Here is a 22174-nt window from a genome sequence, read left to right as displayed (position 1 = left end):
TGGTTCAGTCATTGAAAAAATATTTTATTATAGTCACCTCTCGCGAATCTACGCACTTGTTTGATTATGCACTCTCATTTAGTTACGCATTTTAGAATTCTCAAAAAGTACAAGAAAAATTAGTTTGAAAAGTTTTTAATGTTTTAAGTTTGGTGCAAATTAAAAAACTACAAAATTTAAATTTCATATAAGGTATTAATTTTTTGAGAAAAATGTCAGCTTTTATATGCAGCTATGCATTTCGAATACTTATTGAAATTAGTTTCAATCAACGCATTAAATAACAAACCTGATCTTTTATTAACTGAAATCAACTGTATATTTTTAAATGAATTTTATTTTTTTTCTAAGCGCAAAAATATTTAATGTGTATTAGTTAGCATAAAATAAAAGCTTCAATCTTAACTTAATTTAAATGCATAAATGGTATGTCACATTGCGTTGTTATTTTATAGAAAACATGTAAGATAAGCAAAAAATTTCAGAGGTTATAACCAATTTTCAAATTATTTTTTTAAATAACGTACATAACTGATTTAGGTTTTTTTTTTAATTAAAGCGAGTAGTGACCTCAAATCGCAAACAACAAGCAAAACAGAATATATAAAGTAAAAAGCAATTTACATTGTACAAAGTAGTATTTGTTAGTAAATAATAAGAAAACAGCCGATACAGTAGGTAAGTTGCTACCTCGCGTTTAGCTACGTTCTCTTGTTTAGTTACTCACTTTTGCTGTGGACACAATGAGCGTGTATTCGCAAGAGGTAAATGTAATTTAATTAATTAAATATTGAAAAGTATGTTTATAGTGGCGTACCGAACATGTATAAAATCCATCAACTAGTTAAAAACGTCTTATATAGTTTTTTTTTATAAACTGAGTTTTACCTTGTTGTATTTTATGCCTTTGTAATTTTATCTATAAAAATGGTATAATTTTTATAATACATAGTTTTTAACAATTATCGTAATAAGTATTTGCTACTAGTAAAACTAATTTAAAATTAAAGAAAGCATTTGAATTTATTTTCTCGAACTTTATAAAACTAGACTGTTAATCACGTTAAATAAGGTATTATATAATTAAAGCTTCACTTTTTATTAAGTTGTTGACACTGTAAACTATCCAATTTAATGCTGACATATATATATATATATATAGTAAATGCAAACATACAAAGATACCTTTAAAATCTAAAGGGATAATCTGTTATTTATGTAAATAATTTTTTTTTAACAAAAATATTTTAGTTTTATCCAAAAACAAGTTATCTAAAACTAACAAAAATAATCAAGCTTAAACAAATAAGGAAAGAAAACTAGACATATTTAATAATCCGCAAAAGTGTGAATTTAATTAATTTTAGCAGAAAACTAAATGGTAACTTTCTTGCACCCTGCACACCCGCACTCGCAGATCTTTCCCGCGTAGTTTTGCCCCTTCAGCTGGTACTCAAAAGTCAGTTCGTCCCCCGCCTTAATTCCACTATTGGCAAAGAACGCCAACCTGTGGTAACTGACGTTGATGTCAACCATGACGTGGAACACGTCCATGTTCGGCTGGCACGAGTGGTTGAAGAACCTAGCCTCATTTCCAACCTTGGTGCCGTCTATCGTCAGCTGGTGGTCGATCTGAAAGAAGTACGTCATCCCCTTGCTCGTGTAGTCTTCGGTCAGGGAGCGCCGTTCGAACTCTTGCTTGGTGATGATTTCCCCGCTGTATTCAGACACCAGGGTCCCACGCTCGATGTCTTTTAAAGTCTTCACTCCCCAGCCCTTTTTCGGGGTTTTGAATATGCAAAGGCTGCACTTGCCCCCATTTCGAACAACCCTGTTGAGACAAATCTTCGGGTCGCACCCGCAGTGGTTGCCGCACTCGTACACGAAGCTCGTGTCTGCCAGGTCTTGCAGCCTTCCTTTCCTGGTGTACCTGTTGGGGAAGCAGCAGTCCTCGGTGTAGAAGCAGGTCCCGCTGCAGTTGCACCCCTTGAGGTGAACCTCCTTGTCCAGGTTGATGTCGGAGGGGTGGCCCGGGTTCCACTCGACGTCATCGGGTAGCAGTTCCAGGTCGACCTCGTTTTCGACGTGGATCGGCTCGTTCGGCGATAACTTCCTGTTCAGCTCCGCCGCAGCTTCTGCCAGCTTGGCGCGCTGCTCCGTCTTTTTCAGTCTGTACGGGGAATCGAATTTAAAGCTTGCCGGTACGCCAAGCAGGCCGATCCTTGCAAAAACAGCAGTGGTGCTTAAACCTTTCGAAAGCACGGTGCGGTAGTCGCTGTTGCCGCAAAACGACAAGAATTGAGCCAAGAAGTCTTCTTTGAAGGACCGAATCGTTTCTTCGTCGCAAGGAAATTTTTCCAGTTGTTTCCATTCAGCATCGCTTTCTGTTTCGCCTTTCCATTTTACTTTGAACTCTTGTTTTCGGCCGTTGAGTCTGAAGTCAAAAATGTATTCCACTTCCACTTTTTTTTTACTTCCCATTTTTATCTGTGATTGCTTTATTCAATTATTAAAAAATTAAACCTTTAAATTTCGGAAAACTACCAACTTAACAAAATAGTAAAAATAATTTAATATTAAGGTAAAAAATTTAAAACTAGCAAATTATTACGCTTGCACCTTTATTAACATTAAAGTTAGACATATTAAAATATTTTTTATTTTAGGTTCAAACCACAACCTAAGTAAATAGCATGAAAAATTAAGTACTTATAAAAGTTTTTGTTAAGTTTCAGGTTGTTAAGTACATACTTATATAGTAAGTTTTAGTGCATAGTTTACATTTGATAACTGAACTTAATATACAAATTTAACTTCATGTTAGAATTTACGTATAAGAACAACTTGTTCTAATAGAAATAAGTTGTACTGAAAATTTAAGGAAGAAAGGCTAACTAGTTAAATCATTATTTTGGTTTGTTGGACCTTTTGGTGTAAGTTTTATTTGCGATGGTGAGCACCTTATATATCATGCAGTTTCAACTTGTTAAATTTAAGTTAAACCTTTTAAAAATAGACACTATAGTTTATTTTGTTTAAGCTTTTAAAATTATTTGTATATTATAATGAAACATTTAAACAATAAATTTGAAAAAAATATTTAATAAATAGTAAATTTAAGTAAAATACACAAATAAATTATATAATTAAAAAATTTATTTTTTAAGAGATAATTTGTTTTCTGACTACTAAAAAGATAAAACTGATAGATTCTTAATAAAACTTGAGTCACTATGTAAACTCTTTTTGATAAATCTAACTACAATTTTCACTGTTAAAAAAAAAACTTTTTTTTTTTTTCGGCAAAATTACTTAATTTGTATGGTTGTTGTAAATAACATGATACCTAAAATTTTAAAATATCATAATATTTTTGAACAAAGTTTTTCAATATTCTGTTTTTAATAAAATATTTTGGTACAATCTGTTAGGCTGCAGATGAAAATGATTAGCAATGATCAGACAACGGTATTGTATTACTTTTAAGTTTAACATGTGTATATTTCAAAATTCAAATTGCAGTACAAATGCTTCGTTTTATTTGTTTTTCTTTTGTAATACTTCGTTTAAAAATAAATAAGCATAAGTACAAAAATAAATTCATATTTTGTTGATCTAACCTATGTAAACTATAATAAAAATTTTTATAATATTAGAAATATTTAAAAGTAATATAGTATGAAAAAAATAGCTTATATCAAAATCTTTTTTCTAAAACTTTTTTACAAAAACGAAAAATAAAAAACGGTTTTGAATTGCTCACCTGCTCTAAATAATCGGCACTTTGGTTTTATGGTTTGGATAGTATATAGAGTTAACTCGAATTAAAAGTTTTTTTACGTTATAAAATTTTATTGAAATTATACATTTTAATTGAAAAGTAGTTCTAATAATCTTTGTACATTAAAAGTAGCACTAATTTTTTTTATAGGGCCTAAAATAATAGTAATAAAACTTGTTTGTAAAAAAATCCATTTATTATATAAAATAACATACTTGTTAGTACTTCTTCTTTGTTAAATGAACTATTTAGTATGTCTTTAGTAAACTTTAAAGTTAAGTTTTTTCAAACTAAAACACATTATAAGTATAGAAAATTTTGAAATATTTATGTTAAACTCTTGCTAAATGTTTTCAGTTAAAGAATTGAGACAGTATTTTCAATAGTTGTTTAACCAACTTTTATTTTATAAATTATCAAAAGCTATCTGAACTTATCTAAAAAGTCAGACTACCTGCTAACCTTTCATGTTGTTTATTACTCATTTATTAAGGGATAAACTTTGATATTGAGTTTAATATTATCAATTAAAAAAAATTAAAAGTGGTACTAAATATTCAAATAATACCAAATATTAGTAGCGATAATAACAGTAGTAATGATGATAATCCTAATAGTGGTAATTTTAATTATGGTAATAATAATGAAAAACATATTTACACTTTAAACATAAAAGATATAAGCTGTAATGATAATTTTAATAGTAATGATAATGAAAATATTTATATCAATAGTACTAATAATAGTGTAGATTATAATAATCAACGTATAACTAGAAGTATTGCTAAAACGATAAAAGAAAACTTAGAACAAGTAAGTGATAATTGTGCCAAAAGTATAAGTAAAATGCATAACAATAATACTATAAATAAATATTCAAAACCAACTAAACCTAATAGTGATAAGTTAAGTAACATGCCTAAAACTTTTAATTGCCGTAAAATTAATAAAAATAACTGCCCATTAAAAGGTAATTGTTTAGATAAAATTTAATTTATAAAGTTAAAGTTGAAAGTAAGGGCCCTTATAAAATTTATATCGGAAGTACAGCAGGTAGTTTCAAAGACAGATATGCTAACCATAAACATACTTTTAAAAATATAAATAAAAAACAAAGCACTCGGATTATGTTTATCGGATTATGTCTGGAGCTTTTTTCACAGGTACGGTAAAAGGCCAAACATGGAGTGGAGTATTGTTTCAAAGATCAAACATACATCCAACGGAGTAAGTAGAATTTGTCCAACTTGCAATACATAAAGAGCAGTAATTGCAGCAGCAGATAAAGACTACTTCTGAACAAGCGGCAAAATTTATCGAATATTTGTCCCCACGACCGACGATTCTAGTTTAAATAACTCTGTCTGCTTAAGCACTAATTTATTTCACAACATTTTCATATACAATCACAAACACTTACAAGTTTAATACTACATGTTTTTTAGCTGTAAAAATTATTGGTTAATTTGTTAAATTTATTTTGACGTAACATTTCTGCACAACTTAATTTAACTTCCATTTTTTAAAAACTTGCCTATTCTTAGAGCTTTTTCGAGGTTAGTATATGCTTTTATTAAATTTGTAGTTTTTGTAGACAGTTTTATATTATTATGCTTTTGTTCCAAACTTTGTTCTTAAACCATAAAGTTCGTTTATAGTTACTACTCACATAAATGTTATACATAATTATACATACTTTTTTTCTAATGTGTGTTATTATTTTATAGACTCCGTAGATCTGTTCTTAAATTTATTTGATAGCAGTGAAACGCCGTTAGTCGGAATAAAGTTTTGACATAAAACATCTGTGGTAAATAAATAAATATATATTGTTATATATAATGTTCTGAGGAGATGCATAAAGCATCGAAACTAAGTAAACGATTTGAAAATTAGTTGTTTTTTTATATTATAAATAAATAAATATATATTTATATTTATCTAATTATATAAAAACTATAATTTATACAGCTGTTTCATACATGAGTGAGGTACTCCTCAGTAAGCTACAGTTTATTACTATCGATCAGAACTTTTTATAAAACCTTTAATATACATATGTATTGGAAAAGTACAATTTTAGAAATACTGGTACATATGTTTAATAAAGCTTTAATGTTTTATAAAGCTTTAATCATCAGCCAGTTCAATTTAAAATAAAAAGCACTTTACTTTAAATTTGAACTTTATGAAACATATGTACCAGTATTTTTAAAATCGTTCTTTTCGAATAAATTATTTAAAAGTCCTTCAAGTGAGCTCTGTAGAAAGTGTTCAAGTTTAAATAATAACCTTATTTTATATATATATATATATATATATATATATATATATATATAGAAATAAGTTGATTAACTTAATAAAATAGTTTTTTCAACACAGAGCTCACCTTAAGGGCTTTTTTAATAAAAAAGGTTAAAAATAAACATATATTTTAAAATTGTGGCAACAGCTAAACAAGACCTTATCTATTAAATTAAAAAAAAAATTAATAACATTTGCATTTATTGTTATATAAAAGCAGTTTGTCTTTGTATTTATTTTTGATTATGTCGCAGTGTGAAGTGTCAAATTTGCACGAACGGACAAAACTGCACAAGGGGACTAAATTGCACGAAGACACTTTTGAACGGAGACACTCTTGCACGAGAGGAAATTTTTGCACAATCAGACAATTTTGCACGGGTTTAAATTTTTTTTTATTTCTACTTTATGATTTTTTTTTAAAATTTAATTTTTATCTTTTTATTAATTATTTTTTTTACTATCACTGTTACCCCTAACCCTTACCCTCGGTCGGTATTTTTGTGCTTTTTAATTACTTTATTTTTATTTATTTATTTTTGTTGTTTTTTTTTAATAGTTTTTATTAGTTATTTTTTAAATTTTAGTTTGACTATTACTTTTAATATCCCTTAGATCCTAAATTCCTAACCCTTACCCTCAGTTAGTAACTTTTTATTTATTTTTGCTTTTTCATTAATTTATCTTTCAAGTTTTTTCTGTTTTTTTTTACTCTCGTGCAAAAATGACCCTCCGTGCAAGATTGACCTTTGGTGCAAAATTGTTTTCGTGCAATTTTGTCGGTTCATACAAATTTTTCTTTGTAAAAACGTACCTTCGTGTAAAATTGACCCTTTGTGCAATTTTGTCTTCGTGCAGTTTAGTCCCCTCGTGCAATTTTGTCTTCGTGCAATTTTGACACGTTCCCGCTGCAGTAATTATAATTAAAAGCGCAAAACTAAAAAAAAGTATTTTAAGAAAATGTATCTAGATCTAGATTCTAGATAGAATCTAGATTAAAATAGGTTTTTAGTTAAGTGAATTCAATTTTTATTGGTCAATTAAAATCTTTTAATTCTAAGGTTAATTGTTCTTTTTTTACTAATTGTAATAATAATTATACACAAAAAATACTGTAAAATACTTTATATTACATTAAAAATTGAATATTGATGAAAAATTGTTAATATTGCGAACTAATTTTTCTAACTATCTATAATTTTTTGTTAAACAAAAAAAAATATGGTTCCTTTTTTTTAGAAAAACTTTAAGCCAAGTTAGATTTTTTTTGAAATTTTTTTTTAAATATTTTTATCTTTTTATTGTTTAAATTGTATAGTTTTCAAATTTAAATAGTCATTGCTATAACATACTACTTTGATATCTAACTTTTTTACTTTGACCTGCAAACAGAAAGGTCTATTTTTTACAAAACTAATAAAATCCAAAATAGAACTTTTGTAAGCGCACTAATATTTGGTTTGCATATTGTATGTAGCATTGAAAATATCAGAATAATTTACTAAAACTAGATAGATGATAAAAAAAGAATTAATCTAAAACTTCTAGTCTTCTTAATATTTAAGCATACATTTTGTTTATGCCTGTTTGAATTTATATGAAACTACATGATTTTAAATACCTAATACCTAACAATTTAACATACCCTTTTTATTAACCAACTTAAACCAATTAAATAACTAAGCTTGTGTAAAAGTCAAGCAAATAAATTTCATCGTTTAATTTTACATCCCCTTATGGATTAACATTTGATTAAAAAAAAACTAATTTTTATGAAAATACTTTTAGTAGCATTTTATTTGGCAACTCTTTAAAGTGTGGAAAAATCATAAAGCTCAAATGCTCAAGTAACGTTTAATAACATTATCACTTTAGAACACACGTCCAATTATTATCTTTCAGCTTCTGCACGCTTTTCAATATGATATTTTTGATGAATGATTTTGTTTTATTGTTAATACTTCGAAAATCTCATTTTTCACACTGTTTTTAACATTTATAAACCAAATCATTACTATAGTAACATTTAAAATTTTTATCAATATTTCTTCTTTTTATATATCTAAAATTTTAGAGGAGTTAAAACATTATACATTTCTTATTTTCATTTTAAACTTGAATTAATTTAGCTTTAGATCCGATGTTATCAATTTTTATATCCACTGTATCATTTGAAAATTTTAACTTAGTATAATATTATTTCTTGTTTCAAGGTAAAATGATCAGCTACAAGAAAAAGGCAAGAGAAAATTAATTATTGCTCTGTTGTGGTCAATTGTATATTGATAAAAGGGAATGAAAGTGTAAAAAAAAATGAATTAAAAAGTCTAATCTCTTCCATAAAGTGTGTGGATTACCCTTTAGCCAATTTTTTCAAAATGCTTGAATAATTAAAAAATGTTGCATTTGTTTAAAATAAGCATTCAGCAAGTTTACTATGAAAAATGAGCTATTTAAAATAGTAAAAAAAGACATAGACTTCTTAACAAAATATTGCAAACTGTCATAGGCAAACGTCTGTTAAAAATCTAAACATAATATTTTAGATTTATGTAATTTTTATAACAGGGTAGCCACTTTACCTGGAATCCTGGAAAAACCTGGAGTTTGACAATTTAGGCAAAAAAACCTAAAAAAATCTGGAATAGGGGAAATTAAAAAAAACTTGAAAAACCTGAAATTTTGAACCAAAATCAATTGAAAGACCTGTAAAACCTAAAATTTTAACAATTTTCACATGTTTAGTAGTAAAATTTCGACTTGACTCAAAAGTTCTTCTATATAAATTAAAAACTTTTGTCATCATCAAATTTTTTTATTAAAAAACATATTTAAAGTAGCTTTACAGTGTCTTTTCAATGTTTTTATACTTTTTTATTTAACACAGTTTTTTACCTTAAACTTAACTTAATAAACTTAAAAATAGACCCAAAAATGTGTACTTTTAAAAACCTGGAAGAAATTTGTAAAACCTGGAAATTTTTTTGAAAATACAAGTGGCAACGCTGTTTATAAGTAAGACAAACAATAACAATTATAATGTGAGCATACTATTTAAAAGATCTATAAATCTATACATATATCAGAGTATATAATAGTTAATTAATTTTATTTAGATTTTAAAAAACTAGATAAGATAATGTCTGCCCCAGATGCCAAAAAAATGAAGCTAGATGAAGGAACTAATGGAAATCATAATCAAAGCGGTATATTTAGTTGTTAAAACTTTTTTGTTCTATTTTATGTTTAGAATAATTAAATTAATAATATTTAATTGTAATAGTTTAATTATTTTAAATTAAAAAATATTTTTTGCAATTGCAATCTACTTTTTAATCATAATTTTTGGAATTTTTTAAACTCTTTTTATGACCAAAATTTTTAATTTTTGAATTTTTACTATAAATCACTTTAGCATGATTTAAATTTTTTAGAGATTAAGACAGGGTTCGTGCGCGTCAGGCTAAGTCAGGCTAAATCAGGCTAAATCAGTTTTTTTGAAAAAAGTTGAAAAACGTCAGGCTAAATCAGTTTTTATGTTTAAAAATTTGAGAATCTCATTTTTTGTCAGTTCAAATGCATGAATTTTTTAAATTAAGATCAAATTGAGATGTGAATTTATTTCTAAATAAAGATTTAGTTATTAAAGACAAAATCAGTCAGTATTTGTAAAAATAAACTCTTAAAACCTTTTGTTGAATCTCTAAAATAATTTTAACAATCTTCATTATTTTGTTTTTAGTGGATTATACACGTCATAATTATAAAAATTCATAAAAAAGTACAGTTTAAACATTACAGTTTAGTTCAACAACTTAGCTGTTTGTCTGAATTTGTTTACATGAGCTTTGTTTTTCAGAGCTTAGTTGGTTAAACTGTTTTAATTCCTTTAATAAAGGCTTTATACCAAATACTTTTTAGATTAATACTCTTAGCAGTTTGTTCATATATTTTATTTTCTGTTTATTCAAAGTTATTAGAGATATTCACAAGACTAAAACTTAGCTTAAAGATATAAGTTTCATAATTAGTAGAATCATAATTTGCAAGTTTATAACATAAAGAGCTTAAACTGTTTTTTTAGTTTGAGTAGTTATTTTAAAAATTATGTTGTTAATGAAAAGATAAGTTTTAGAGTCTATATCATGTGTTTAATACTTATCTTTATGTATTCGTTTAAAAGGATTCTTTGAAATAACTTATGTAATATCATGATTAGTTTAATTAGTTATTTTAAAAATTAAGATGCTTTAATGATAACATAAAGTTTTTGAGAGATGTGTTTAATTACATTTTGTTTTTCTTTTACAGACTTATTCACATTTCTGTTTTAATAAAAGCTTCTGGTTTAGTCAAGTGACTTATAATTGACGAATTTCAAGTACTAATTGACACGAACCCTGTATATGGGTGATAAGTGGTGGATGTAACTAAGCCCCAAAATTTAATAAAGGTATGAATTCATTGTAGCAGAAATTATAATGACCAGTTAAAAATATTCAAGTTGCTGGGTAAGCGATTGATAGATGTTGAAAAATAATTCATTTAAATTTTTATTTTCTTTAAAAGTAGTTTTGTGAATACTTTTATTGCGTTAATTTGCCAATTAAGACCCCCCGATACCCAAAATGCCTTCTGAAGGTGATTTTTTCTACTTTGAAAAAATGTCAGGCTAAATAGGTCTCTGTCAGGCTAAATGAAAAGGAATTTCGCGCACGAACCCTGTTAAGATCATAAATCAGGGTTGGTCATTTTATCAAGTTGGGATACTAAATAACAAAAACTCTAGCCCTTGACATGCAGGATGTTTCCCATTGCCTTAATGAAAATATTTACTAAAACAGGGTTGCCACACTCAAGATAACTCAATACACTTTGAAACTTATGAAAATCTCAGGATGACTTTGATTAACTAAGTCTAGTTTGAATTAAATGAAAAACTCTGGATAAATCAGACCAATTGATCATTTTTATAAAAAATTCAGGACATTTTTAAGATTTCTAAATATTTCAGGCCAGTTTTTTTCTAGATTTTGAATGAGGTTAAGTTTATTTAATTTTCCAGATTTGTTATTTTTTAACCAATTTTGTTAAATAAAATTTTTGTTCTTTCAACATAAATTTTTATTTTAATGAGTATTAAAAAACTCAGAACTACTTAGGACAGTGGAGGTCACTCATGAAAGTTTTTTAAACTCATAGAAAAGCAACCCTACTAAAAATTATTAATTTTATTTAAAAGTTACCAAGTTTAGGATTGACATACACTCAGGTCAACTCTGGCTAGTTTAAGCATGAAAAACTCAAACTGCTTGGACTTTTTGAAAAGCTCATCATAACTAAGGCTAGTTTTAAATTTATTTGTAAATACAGAGTTGCCACTTTACCTGGAATCCTGGAAAAACCTGGAATTTTGAACAAAAATCTCCTAAAAAAACCTGAGAAAACCTGGAATTTTAACAATTTTCACATGTTTAGTAGTAAAACTTTGATTTGACTCAAAAAATCTAACATATAAACAAAAAATTTTTGTCATCATCAAACTTTTTTTTATTATACATCATATTTAAAGTAGCTTTACAGTATCTTATGAATGTTTTATTACTATTTAACACAGTTTCTTACCTTAAACTTAATTTTAAACTAAAAATAAACCCAAAAATGTGTACTTTTAAAAACCTGTAAGAAATTTGGAAAACCTGGAAAATTTTTTGAAAAAACAAGTGACAACCATGTAAGTAAATATCAGTCTAGCATTTATGTCTTAGGGTTTTTTGTCTTCTTTAAATTTATGTTGTTATTAAGGCCTTAGTGGAGGGGTGGCTCAACATTTTTATATTCAAAAATTAACTTTATCTCTTATTTGAATGCTTGAAAGTAAATAAACGACAACAAAAAAAGCTCACAGTATTTGGTCTTAGGACCTGGTGAACAAAAAAACCTTTTGGTTATCAAGTTGCTCAACCTGGATACCTTTTAACATCTTGTCCAGGACAAAATACCTAAACATACTTAACATAAAACTAAATAAAATCGATTAAGTTTTGAACTATGACCAGTTTTGTATAAAAAATCTGATACAACTGTATTGACATTAAAATTTTCATGTCAGATTTTCTTGGATTTTTGAAAAACTCACTTAAATCTGTTTCCTCTTAAGCTTCTAAAGTGATTTGCTTTAAATTTTCATGAAATGTTTTTCAAACATAACAAACTTTTTGTTGAAAACAAACTTTAAACAAAAATTTGGGAGGATGAAATTAAAAATTAAAATTACTACAAGTTAATCAAAGTTTAATGAGATTCGACAGAAAAAAGTTTTTAATAAAGGTTTAAAAACTTAAAAAGCAGGAAGTTGGTTATTAGTTAAATAGACTATTTATGCCTTTTTAGTTTTTTAATTCCCATAAAAAACTTTTCTACTGGCAGTCACTGATTGCTTATATTAAACCATGAGTTTTTAAAAACGGTAAGAAGCAATTGGCAGCTTACTTTTTTATGAAATAACTAGACTAACTTTCAAAAAAGTGAATTACCCCCAGTTGGCCTGGCCTCTGTTTCTGTTTTGCTATTTTATGGTATTTAAGCTTGGTTAATGCCATAAGGCCAATAAATAACTTTTTTTTTTACTTGATTTTTTGTAGAGATTTAATTACTACAATTTTTTTATTGCTTTTAAATATTTACAGGGTTGCCACTTTACCTGGAAACCTGGAAAAACCTGGAATTCGACAATTTAGGCAAAAATAACCTGAAAAACCTGGAATTTGAGAAAATTTTGAAAAAAACCTGGAAAAACCTGGAATCTTGATCAAAAAACCTTGGAAAACCTGGAATTTTTAATAATTTTAACATTTTCAGTACTAAAATTTCAATTTGACACAAAAAATCTATCATATAAATATGAATTTTTGTCATCATCAAAATTTTTTTTATTAAAAAACACATTTAAAATAACTTTATAGCATCTTTTAAATGTTTTTGTACTATTTAACACAGTTTCTTTTATAGAAATTAACTTGAAACTACAAATAGACCCAAAAATGTTTACTTTTAAAAACCTGGAAGAAATTTAGAAAACCTGGAAAAATTTTGAAAAAATGAGTGGCAACCCTGTATTTAAAACAATTTTTGAGACATAGCTGGTTAGATAGGAGAGTACAACAGGTTCTTTTTTGAGGGAGAAAATTAAAACATTAAAAAAATAAAAGTTACTAAAATTCTATCTCCTATTTTTTAAAAAAACTTCAATTTTCAAAAATGTTCCTTAAGTTATTAAAAACATGTCATAAAAATTAATAATATAACAATAAAATATAATAACAAGGTTGACACATACTTACAGTAACTCAAAATACTTAAGGAACTCAGGACATTTTGAGATTTTTGAAAATTTCAGGACAGCTTCTGATAAGTCATAATATTTTAAATTTTATTTTTAATTCAGGCTGACTCAGAATACTTTTGGTTTTTTATATGAAAAACTTCAGATTTAATATTTTTTGATAATTTCAGGGCAAATTTTTCAAGATTTTGAATAATATTTAGTTGATTTAATTTGAGTATTTTGTTATTTTATTTTTTTTTTGAAGAACTTGATTTTTATTAATTAAAAAAGAAAAAGAAAATTATTTAAAATATTTGGGATGGATTTGGATAGGTTTTGGTCACTTAAGACAGTTTTTTTGACTGAAATGAGTTACAGACCTAACAATATTAAACAAATGCTTTTGAAAGTTTTATTTTTGCTTTGTAACAGTATATAAAATTGAAAAAAAAAGTTTTGATCATTCTGATTATTGTAATTTTAAGAATATAATTTATTTTTAAGCTGTAATTCACTTAGAAAAAGTCAAGTTCTAAAAATAGTATTAATACTTTGAATATTCTAGAGTTAAGTCCATAGGGGGTGGGGTAAATCACATTTTTCTACAATTTATCTCATTTTGTTGAGTTTAATCTAAGCTAAAAATTGTTTTTACAGCTTTTTAATTTTCAAACTGGTTTTTGAGATCAGCTGGTATGAGAGTACAATAGGTTCTATATTAGAGGAGAAAGTTAAGTTGTAAGATAAATAGATGCAGGGCTGCCACAGCGTCACGAAAAACTAAAAAAAAAAAAAGACATAAGTCAGGAAAAAATTGGGTTAAAACAAAAGTCAGGAAATTTGACAAAGTTTGAAAAAATGTCAGATTTTGTCAGTTCAAATTTACAATTTTTTTTTGTTTTTCAAAGCCTTAAAATGGTAAAAAACTAGTTAAAAATTGTCTATAAAACTGCAAAATTTTTCTATTAACATATTGAACAACTACCCTACTTAAACAAGCAGTTTCTTATGCTTTTTAGTATTTATGGTCTGTGGCAAGGATACTTCCATAGTGAATCTTGTGATATATACCTTATATACTCAAAATTTTATCTTGCAGAATTTTAGAATCAAAGTTTTTTTTTTGTTTTTAAGTTGGAAAATACAAGTATTTTGCTGTTAGAGCTGTTTATTGCAGATACATCGATCAAACACAGATGGTTCAGGTGATTTAATGGAAGTTAGATTATTAAATTCAAAAAAAACTGATGTTTTAACCTATATAGAAATAAGATTGAAAGCTTTAGGTAGTTTCAAGTGTTTGATTATGTATTTTAGATAAGTTAAGGTTATAGTTTAGAAAAATCAAGAAATTTTTTCAGTTTGATCTTTGGCAACCCTGTAGATGTCACTTTAAGTCTATATCCTCATACGTTTTTTGAGATACATACCTCAATTTTCAGGAAATGTTCCTTGCAATATTATGAAAAAAACACTTTTTTTTTTGAAATTTGATCTTATTTTATATAGTTTTTACTAAGCTACAAGATGCTTCTTACAGATTATAATGGTTCAAAATATTTTTTAAGATATAGCAGGTCAAAGTGGAGGCAGCAATAGGATCCTTATGGAAGGCGCAAACTAAAACTGCAACTAACTAAAAATCACTAAAAATCTATCTTTTCCTACGTTTTTTGAGATAACTACCTTAAATTTTGCAGGAAATGTTGCTTTATATATTTATAAAATTCTGTCAGAACAAAATTTTTACTTTTAATTTAAAAAAAAATTCTTTCCGACAGATTTTTCTAAATATATCAAGGAACAGTTCCTGAAATTTTGAGGTAGTTATCTCAAAAAACGTTGGAGAAGATATATTTTTATTGTTTTTTGGTAATTTGCTGTTTTAGTTTGTGCCTCCCATAAGGATCCTTTTGCTGCCTCCAACTTTGACCTGCTATATCTCAAAAATTATTTTGAGCTTTTTTAATCTGTAAAAAGCATATTGTAGCTTAGTAAAAAATATATAAAATAAGATCAAATTTAAAAAAAAGATAAACGTTTTACCCCCTCCCCCTATGCCCTTATTTAGCATACAATGAATCATCAGTTAATCAACTTAAATAAAAACTTTGAGCTTTCTCTTTTAGACACTGTTTTCTCAATTATCAAAATCAGATAGATAAAGCTTTTGCATTTGATACTTGAATCAATAAAAATAAACTTGCCAGATTCTGTTCACTATTTCTGCAAGTCTTTTTAACTTATGAAAATTCTTTTCTAATAACTTTCAGATTGTTCTTAATAAGATTTATTGAATAAAGTTTAAACCACAGAGCATTTTAATTTGTTTCATGTTGTTTAATCAGTAACTATTTTTAATTTTAAAGTTTTTTTTTGATTGTCTAGGTTTTATAAAACTATTTTTATCATTAATTTTACAAAGATGCTCCAATCAAACAATAACTGTGTGAATTTTTTAACTTTAATACTACATATTGTAAGATAAACATAGAAAAGTTGTTTTAGTGTTTTCATAGATACTAAATTTATGTTAGTTTTCTTTTTTAGTTGATCATGATCCTGCCTCGCAAGCAGCAATTGAACAGATAGATCAAATCCAGCAAGATGTTGATCGTTTGAACCATCAGGCCTCTGAAGAAATCTTAAAAGTAGAACAGAAATTTAACAAACTCAGGTATTTGATTTAATTTCTTCTTTTAACACACCCGTAGTTGCTATAAATTGTAAATATTTTGTGAAGCAGCATGTAATTTACAAACAAAAATCAATATATTATAAAAAGAGGCTAAACTAGAACACATCAGTAGACTGCTTTATGTTTTTAAAGGAACCCCTACTTCCAAAAGCGTGAAGTTCAAACAGAAAAAATTCCCAAGTTCTGGGCTTGGGCCCTCGTCAACCATCCGCAATTTTCATGCCTTTTAAGCGATACAGACGAAAAGCTGTTCCTGGCACACCTCACCAAGCTCAGCGTGGAGGACATTGAAAAGGAGGCCACCGGGTTCCGCATCAACTTTGTAAGTTGATTTTGTTTGCCGCTTATATAAAAATTAGTTTCTTTTATTTATGAGTATAGAAAAACAATTTACAAGTTGTCAATACGTCGATAATTAAATTTCAATATCTACCATTTATTTATATATTAAATTGAAAATATTGTTATCAAGTTAAAGTTGTTTTTTTTTATTATAAGTTATTGTAAGTTAAGAAAGTTTTTTGTCAATAATTTGTATTATTACCTATTTCTATCAATTTTTTCTTACTAAAAGACTAAAAGTTGGTTATAGTTGAAGAAATGTGTAAAAAAGTTCAGGTAAAATCTCTATAAAATTTTCTTAAAAAATGTTCCAAGATTTTGAAACATAGAGATCCTAAAGCAATATTGTATTTTTATAACCAGGAAGTTTAAAGTTATCCTTTGCTGAGTTTAGAAAATAAAAACGTGTGTTTGTGACATGATAAAATAGTATATCTTTTCCATATTATTTTTTTTACTACTTGAAAAGTTTAAAGAAGCTTAAAAATTTTATAAGTTTTACTGTTACTTTTAAAGATTTCTAAACATTAAACAAAATGTGCTCTTTTATTGTTTATATTACCGTTTATTGCTATATAAAATAAATAAAATTATGAACAAAATGACAAAAAATCACAAACAATAATTGACAAACCTCTAAGACGATTTAAGAAACTTAAATGTTATAATATTGTTAGTAACATAAAAAAATGTTTAGAGATAACATAGCTTTTATATTTAAATATACATAAAAATTTACAGCTATTGAATAATTACCTGAAAAAAATCCAACAGAGACGACTTTTAAGCTATGATTTTGTTGTAAGTATGAATACTTTTGTTTCAAACATACAGGGTTGCAAAAAACTTGGAATCCTGAAAAACATGGAATTTGACTATTTAGGTAAGAACCTGGAATTTGAGAAATTTTGAACAAAAATCACTAAAAAACTGGAAAAACCTGGCATTTTAACTTTTCATTACATGTAGTTTTACTTACATGTTAAGTAACAAAATTACGATTAGATACAAAGAATCTATCATAAAGATAGAATTTCTTTGTATCATTTTTTTTTCATCCTAAAACAAATCTAAAGTAGCTTTACAGTATCTTTTCAATGTTACCATACTATTTAAGACAGTTTTTTATTTAAATTTAATTTTGTACTAAAATTTGATCAAAAAACTTGTTTTTTAAAATCCTGAAGAAAATTCTTTGGCAACCCTGAACATATAATTAAATATTTAATTTTATAATTAGTTTAATGATATTTTTACTATTACTCGTTAAGGTTGTCTATTACTTTTATAGTCTTTTGAGTATATATTATAAATTTAAATTATCAAAATTAATCAAAAGTGTTTTTTATTAAAGAACATGAATTATTTTATCTTTACGTTTTTATGTTTGTAATACAACATATCTACAGAATTGTTATGAAATTTATTATTATTTTTTTAAATTGAAACTTCCTTTCAATAACTTTCAATTCAGTTTCTATTGTGTACAATTTTCAAACCACTTTACTTCGAAATAAAAACGACTATTTATTTTTGATAGTTCAATTTGATTTATAACTATGATGTTTAAATCGATTCTAATTTTAAATTTAGTAAAAAGATTAATTTGAGTTAGGCTTGAATTTACAAAAATGATTACTTATAAAAGTTTCTTAAAAAAACAGGGTTGCTAAAAAACCTAGAAACCAAGAAAAAACTGGAATTTGAACAAAAATCACTGAAGTCCTGGAAAAATTTGAGTTTAAAACAACTAGTATGTATAAAACTATTAAATCTAGATGAGATACAAAAATCTATTTAATACATAAAAAATATAGTTTAGATTTTAAAAGAACAATTAAAGTAACTTTACAGTATCTTTTCAATATTATTTTACTATTTAAGACAATTTTTTACCTAAAATTAAACTTAACACTAAAATGGACTAACATACTTGTATTTTTTAAAAACTATTTTTTTTCAATAAACCTTTGACAACCTTGAAAAATTTACTTTGATTGCAATGTAAGTATTTAACTTTTACAGTACATAGTGAACACAAAATTGGTTTGTAAAATACAGTTAGAATTCAAATAATTGACTGATAAAAAAAAATCACCAGAATAATGGAAAAGTTATCAGGTGGTGGCCTAAATTAATCATGCATTAAGTTAAATAAATTATACTATATGTCAATTGTTCTACGTTTAAAAAATAAGATAGACAAGGAGTTAGCTTTTAACATTAAGATTTTAAAATTATAAGCGTATAAAAAATATTTTAATTAAGCTCAAATCGCACAACTAAAACACGCACATTAAAACGAGAAGTCTGTCAGTGTATTTTGAACTAAAAAAGTAAAGAAAATAATTGAAGTAATGAGTAATTAACCCAAATATTATGAGGTTCATGCACATTAAAATGTACTTTTTAATCGGTTGTTAAATAACCTTCAAACAATGATGAATTGAAGCAATGCTAACAATCTGCTGTTAGATTCCATAATTTCATAGTTAAATATCTGCATCTTATCAATACAAATAGTTATTATTTTAATGAATTTAAGACTTTAAAAAAATAATAAAGAAAACGACCGAAAGAAAGGTAATAGCTTAGGATACCGCATAATTCCCACCAAATCAAATTCGAGAAATGCTTACCGACCAAGGGTAAGGGTTAGGGGTAACAGTGATAGTAAAAAATAAATTAAAATTTAACATAAAAAAGTAGAGAAAAAAAAGTGGGAATTGTGAGCATACCAATAGTTTAGCTTGAGCACCTGCGAAAATAACTTAAAGTTGTTTCTTTCCAACAGCACTTCAGCGAGAACGAGTACTTCTCGAACGAGGTGTTGTCGAAGACGTTCGCCATGGGCGAGGACGGCGAGCAGCTGTTCACCGGAACGGAGATCAAGTGGAAACCCGGCAAGGAGTTGACCAGGAAGCCCGAGGATCCCAACTCTGATGAAGCCGTCCTCAAGTACCCCAGTTTCTTCGAGTTAGTTTGGTTTTAATACGAGCATGGTAAATTCAGTGTTATGACTAAACTGTTTTTCATTAACAATGCCAAGCTTTTGGAGGTATTTTAAGAAGAAAATATTGTACATTTTTAGCGTAAATGCTCTTAGTAATTACTATTAGTGTGTTTTCATTCATACGCACCTGTTTTCACTTATTATAACAAAAAAAAATGGTAGCTGTGTATAGATTACAACCACAGATGCCAAACGCAGCTGCAACCAAATGCTGTTATAAAACAGACAGAAAAAAGATTTCGACTAAATCCAAACACCATAAAATTCCAATAAAACACCATACTAGCTTGTACTATCGTGTATATATGCATTATATAGCATGTATTAGCCGGGACACGTTCAAAATCCACCCGCGATCATATCCACCCGATCAAAATCTACCCAGTCAAATTCGAGAACCAATTACCGATTGAGGGTTAGGGGTAATAGTGATAGTGTAAAATAGATAAAAAATAAATTAAAAAAATTCAAAAATTTTTGTTACATAAACTGATAAATAAAGAAAATGTTATAAAAAAAAATGGGTGGATTTTGAACGCGGGTGGATTTTGATAGTTTACAGTATCAGCCAACTATCGCGTAAAATAACTCATTGTGACGTCACACGCAGGTGGTTCGGCGAGGAGGACAACAACCCGAACAGCATGCTGGCCGCCGACGAGTTCGGGGAGATCATCAAGGAGGACATATGGGCCAACCCGCTGCAGTACTTCCTCATGACCGACGAGGAGGAGGAAGAGGAGGAGGAAATAGACGAAGAGGACCTGGAGGGAGAGGTTGGTGAAGTTGATTTGTATGAATTAAGTCGTAAGTTGACATGAAATAGTTTGAGTCGACCTCGAGGGAGAGGTTCGTGTGTGAAAGTATCTGGTGTTTAAATTGTTGCTGTTTTATTTGTTGAGTTTGTGTCGATTAAAAAAAAGTTCTTTCTCAATGGGCTGATGATGCAGAAAGAGTGTTTGTTTCTGTTGAAGAATAGTTTTTATTAAAAATTTACATTTTTAAATAAAAAAAGTTCAAATCTAATATGTGAACAACACGCATAGTGGTATAAATGTTACTTCGAGGTTTTAAAACTACATTGGGGACATGGTAATGTGCGAAATAAATATCAAAATTGAGTAGGATCGAAAAAAAGTTATTTCTTATGAAAACATTATTCCAATATGGTTAATTCAAATATCGTTCTTTTGAAAATTCATGCTGATTTGTTTGTTGCTACATACTTTGCCTTTACTCATACTCAAGGCCAGCTCAGTAAAGTTTGATATTTAAAAAAAAACTCAGACTTGTACTTATTTTGCAAAACTGAGGCTAATATGGATTTTTTCTTAGTTTCAGGCTGGTCTTTTTGACTTTATTTTTTTCCCTAAAAATTGTGTTTTTATTGATTCATTTTATTAAAATCTTATAAAATCAGGCTAGCTTGATGTAACTCGGGTTGTTTTTGGTCGCTCAGTCTGACTTTTTGTCTAAAAGTGTGGCAACCCTGTTATTGAATAAGTTGGTAGCTTGTGTTTGGTTAAAATGTGTAAAATTTATTTCATTTCTGTAAGGTATTTCATGTAAGATAAAAACTTTTACATGGATTCAAAGTCCGTAACTTATCAATGTTTCTACTGTATTTTGAATTAACGTAAAATAAATTTAAGTTTTTAAAGCAAATGCACAGATCTAAAAATAAAATTTTGGTATAAGATTTTAGTATGAAACAAATAATAAAACTTTTTAAAAAATATTTTTCCAATTTCTTAATATTTTCTTTAGGACGAGGATGAAGATGAAGGTCCTGAATAAAAAAAAGTGTCTCAATGTGACGTCACACTCGATTATCCTGTTTTTTACCTGATTAGTGTTGTTACGTCATATACAAAAGTGTGTTCTTCGTTTAGGTATTTTTTAGTTAATATCGCATTTTACATTCAATAAACTTTTCATGAAGTATAAGAGAGTAAATTAACATATGTGTTTTGATAGTCGAAACATCTCTTCCAAATAAACTTATGTTGTTTTTATACTTTGTTTCTTTAGTAAAATAGATCGTTAGTTTTAGGAAATTTTCTGAACTCATTTTCATAATTGCCTACTAGGTAGGAATAAAAAAAAATCGCCCCCGATATCAGAAATCACCCCTTTAGTAGTTAATTACCATTTTTTTTACCAATTATTATGCATTGAGCTGTTATTTTGGAAACCCTGGATTAAATTGATGTTTTTCAAGTAGTCAATTTTTTTATGCCTTTCTATAAAGTTGGAATTGTAAGTATTAAAACTAAGAACAAATTATTGTAAAAATACAATAATACTTCTCCTGTCTTTGAAAAAATGACCGCTTTTGTTTTCACTAGTACTTTCGTTTATTTAAAACAATTTAAAAAAGTAAACGGCTCTAAGTATTAACACAATTAGTAGTAACAGATTTATGAAGTAAACAAAATTAAAATTTAAACTTCCTAGGCTCAATAAATTTGTAAAACATTTGTTTCATAATAAAAACCTAATTAGTTATATTATAAACTAATTTCCAAAACTAAGATTTTAACAACTACCAACTCGCAAACGCAAACAAGTAAACAAGCTAAAACACCATGTACAAAAGTGCTATTTTCATAAAAATCGTAAAATTCCAAGCTCTAAAATATTAAATCTTCATAAATTGTTTTATTATAGTTAGTTTTCGCATTTAAACTCTTTATCTATAAACTTTCT

At 27.2% G+C, this 22174-nt stretch overlaps 2 protein-coding genes across 2 annotated transcripts; one reads left to right on the top strand and one right to left on the bottom strand.

Moving 5' to 3' along the window:
- Window positions 1–1374: 1374 nt before the first annotated feature.
- On the bottom strand, window positions 1375–2481 carry LOC145833235 (histone-lysine N-methyltransferase SUV39H2-like). Its single transcript, XM_082940427.1, has one exon. The coding sequence runs from the start codon at window positions 2479–2481 to the stop codon at window positions 1375–1377; it is 1107 nt and encodes a 368-aa protein (XP_082796553.1).
- A 6724-nt stretch (window positions 2482–9205) lies between these two features.
- On the top strand, window positions 9206–21478 carry LOC145833889 (protein SET-like). Its single transcript, XM_082941136.1, has 6 exons — window positions 9206–9291; window positions 15963–16089; window positions 16243–16432; window positions 19247–19428; window positions 20076–20241; window positions 21233–21478. The coding sequence occupies exons 1-6, from the start codon at window positions 9225–9227 to the stop codon at window positions 21260–21262; spliced, it is 762 nt and encodes a 253-aa protein (XP_082797262.1). The 5' UTR covers window positions 9206–9224; the 3' UTR covers window positions 21263–21478.
- The last annotated feature ends 696 nt before the right edge of the window (window positions 21479–22174 follow it).

This window comes from Thalia democratica, chromosome 4 (genome assembly GCF_965202585.1).
Source record: "Thalia democratica chromosome 4, ktThaDemo2.hap1.1, whole genome shotgun sequence".
Lineage (NCBI taxonomy): Eukaryota > Metazoa > Chordata > Thaliacea > Salpida > Salpidae > Thalia > Thalia democratica.
This window is presented reverse-complemented; position numbering and strand designations above follow the sequence as displayed.